This window comes from Teleopsis dalmanni, chromosome X (genome assembly GCF_002237135.1).
Source record: "Teleopsis dalmanni isolate 2A chromosome X, ASM223713v2, whole genome shotgun sequence".
NCBI lineage: Eukaryota > Metazoa > Arthropoda > Insecta > Diptera > Diopsidae > Teleopsis > Teleopsis dalmanni.
Window position 1 is genome coordinate 84,511,970 of NC_051848.1, and position 1,962 is coordinate 84,513,931.

General features: G+C 30.2%; 1 protein-coding gene across 1 annotated transcript; it reads left to right on the top strand.

Annotated features, from left to right (window-relative positions):
* The first annotated feature begins 445 nt into the window (after positions 1-445).
* LOC119662719 (putative 1-acyl-sn-glycerol-3-phosphate acyltransferase acl-2) lies at positions 446-1,962 on the top strand. Its single transcript, XM_038072415.1, has 4 exons — positions 446-638; positions 700-879; positions 1,315-1,448; positions 1,508-1,962. The coding sequence occupies exons 2-4, from the start codon at positions 707-709 to the stop codon at positions 1,897-1,899; spliced, it is 699 nt and encodes a 232-aa protein (XP_037928343.1). The 5' UTR covers positions 446-638; positions 700-706; the 3' UTR covers positions 1,900-1,962.

A 1,962-nucleotide genomic window follows, 5' to 3' on the forward strand; every position in this document is an offset into this window, starting at 1 on the left:
GGATTTTATAATTTCGTGATTTTGTGCAATTGCTTGTTTGATTTTGTATTTATTTTACGTCCAACACTATCGGACAATTTCAAAATATTCTGCTTTTCACTTTTTCTTGGTATAATAAAAAAATAGGAAAACAAAAATCAGCTGCTCTAAATATTTTCAGGACTAATATACACAAAATGTATTCACGATTATTTGAGTTTGCAATGGGGCACATTTATCGGTGCGCAGACAGTCTGAATACTCCTATAATTTCGTCTTCATATAATAATTGTTTTTATCTTCATTTTAAATAAATAGTTATTTGTTTCGCAAACTTTCTGTAGAAAAAACAATTTATTCAATGCGCAAATCAATATTACTCGAAGCTCGTTCATGTATTTCTATAATTTAAAGAATTTAAATTACTAAAAAAAGTAGTCGGTGAAAATTTGATCTATTTTCCCCGTAGCTATGCATGTAAACGAGAGAGCTAAGATTTTATTTATGACAACAGTAGTTTGGTTTTTTCGAACTGTCAAATTAATCTGCAAATTTATTCTGCTCAAAAGTTTATAAAATTTTGTAGACGGAAAAATTTACGTTCTCGGTTCCGGTTCTCGTGATTGTTTCGTTTGAAAATAAAATAAATTAATTGATAAGTAATTATAAAATAAACATCCATATTAAAAATCTAAATATACATGTTCTTTGTATTTTTAGCATTAAAATGGGATGCGTGTATGAAGCTTTTGGGATTACCTGTATTATAGTGCTGATACTAGCCTCTTATCGAGCACCATATACGCTGAAAATGGGAACATTCCTTATTGGATCTGCCGTAATAGTACTAATTTGCATACCTTTTATGCTCTTGAGACCGCGAAATTACCGAAATGCATTGTAAGTTAGAGATTATCTGTTTTACTTTACATGGATAACATTCATATGTTGTATTATCGTACATATTACTTTCTACTATTACTTTATATTTACATATTACATACCATATCTGATGAAGATAATGAACTTTTCATCATAATCAATCGTAAAATAAAATGATTAAAGTAAATATATGGCACCACCATATAATAAAACTTACCAGTTGGCAATACATATATCAAAGGAATTTAGTTAAAACATAGATTCTACTAACAGTGATTTGCTTCAATAGGCTCCAATGAATAAAATACCTTAACTAAATCTTACCACTTTAATCTTTGGTGATCTGATCTTTCTATATGTGACATTTCATTAAATATATAATAAATACATAGGTTTTATTATTGCTTCTTTCTTAAATATTCACGAAACTATTTTCTTTTTTCAAACACGAAGGGTCCCTGCTTGGTGCTGCCGACTTCTTTGTCGTGGGTTAGGAGTAACAATGGAGGTACGTGGTCTGGAAAATGTACGTAAAGAAAGTGATACCATTCTGATAATGAATCATCAAAGCGTATTAGATCTGTGTGGTAAGTTTATTTGAAATGTCCTTTGTGTATATCTCTGATTAATATTAATCGTATTGCAGTGCTAGCTTATTTATGGCCAGTTCTTGGACAAGTTACTGTTGTCACAAATAAGAAAATATTTTACATACCTATCTTTGGTTTTGGTGCTTGGCTATGGGGCACAATGTTCAGAAATGTTTCACAAATATCTGGTTCAATGATAATACTTCAGTCAAACACATCAAATGTCAAAGGACTACAATGTCAATGCCCCATTCAACCGGTAGTCATATCGAAATTTTGGTTTTTAAATAGCGAAATGAAAATATTTGAATCTGGACACGTTATTATTCATATCATGCCTCGAATTCATACAAAAGGTTCCGATACTGATGATCTCGACAGTCGTATTAAGCAATTAAGAGATGTTACAAAGGAAGAGTTTTCCAAACTCACCCAAGAAGTACAATAATTTATTCCGAAAAATAATTAATTCAAAAAATTACAAATAAAAAATTGGGTATAACTTAGCCTA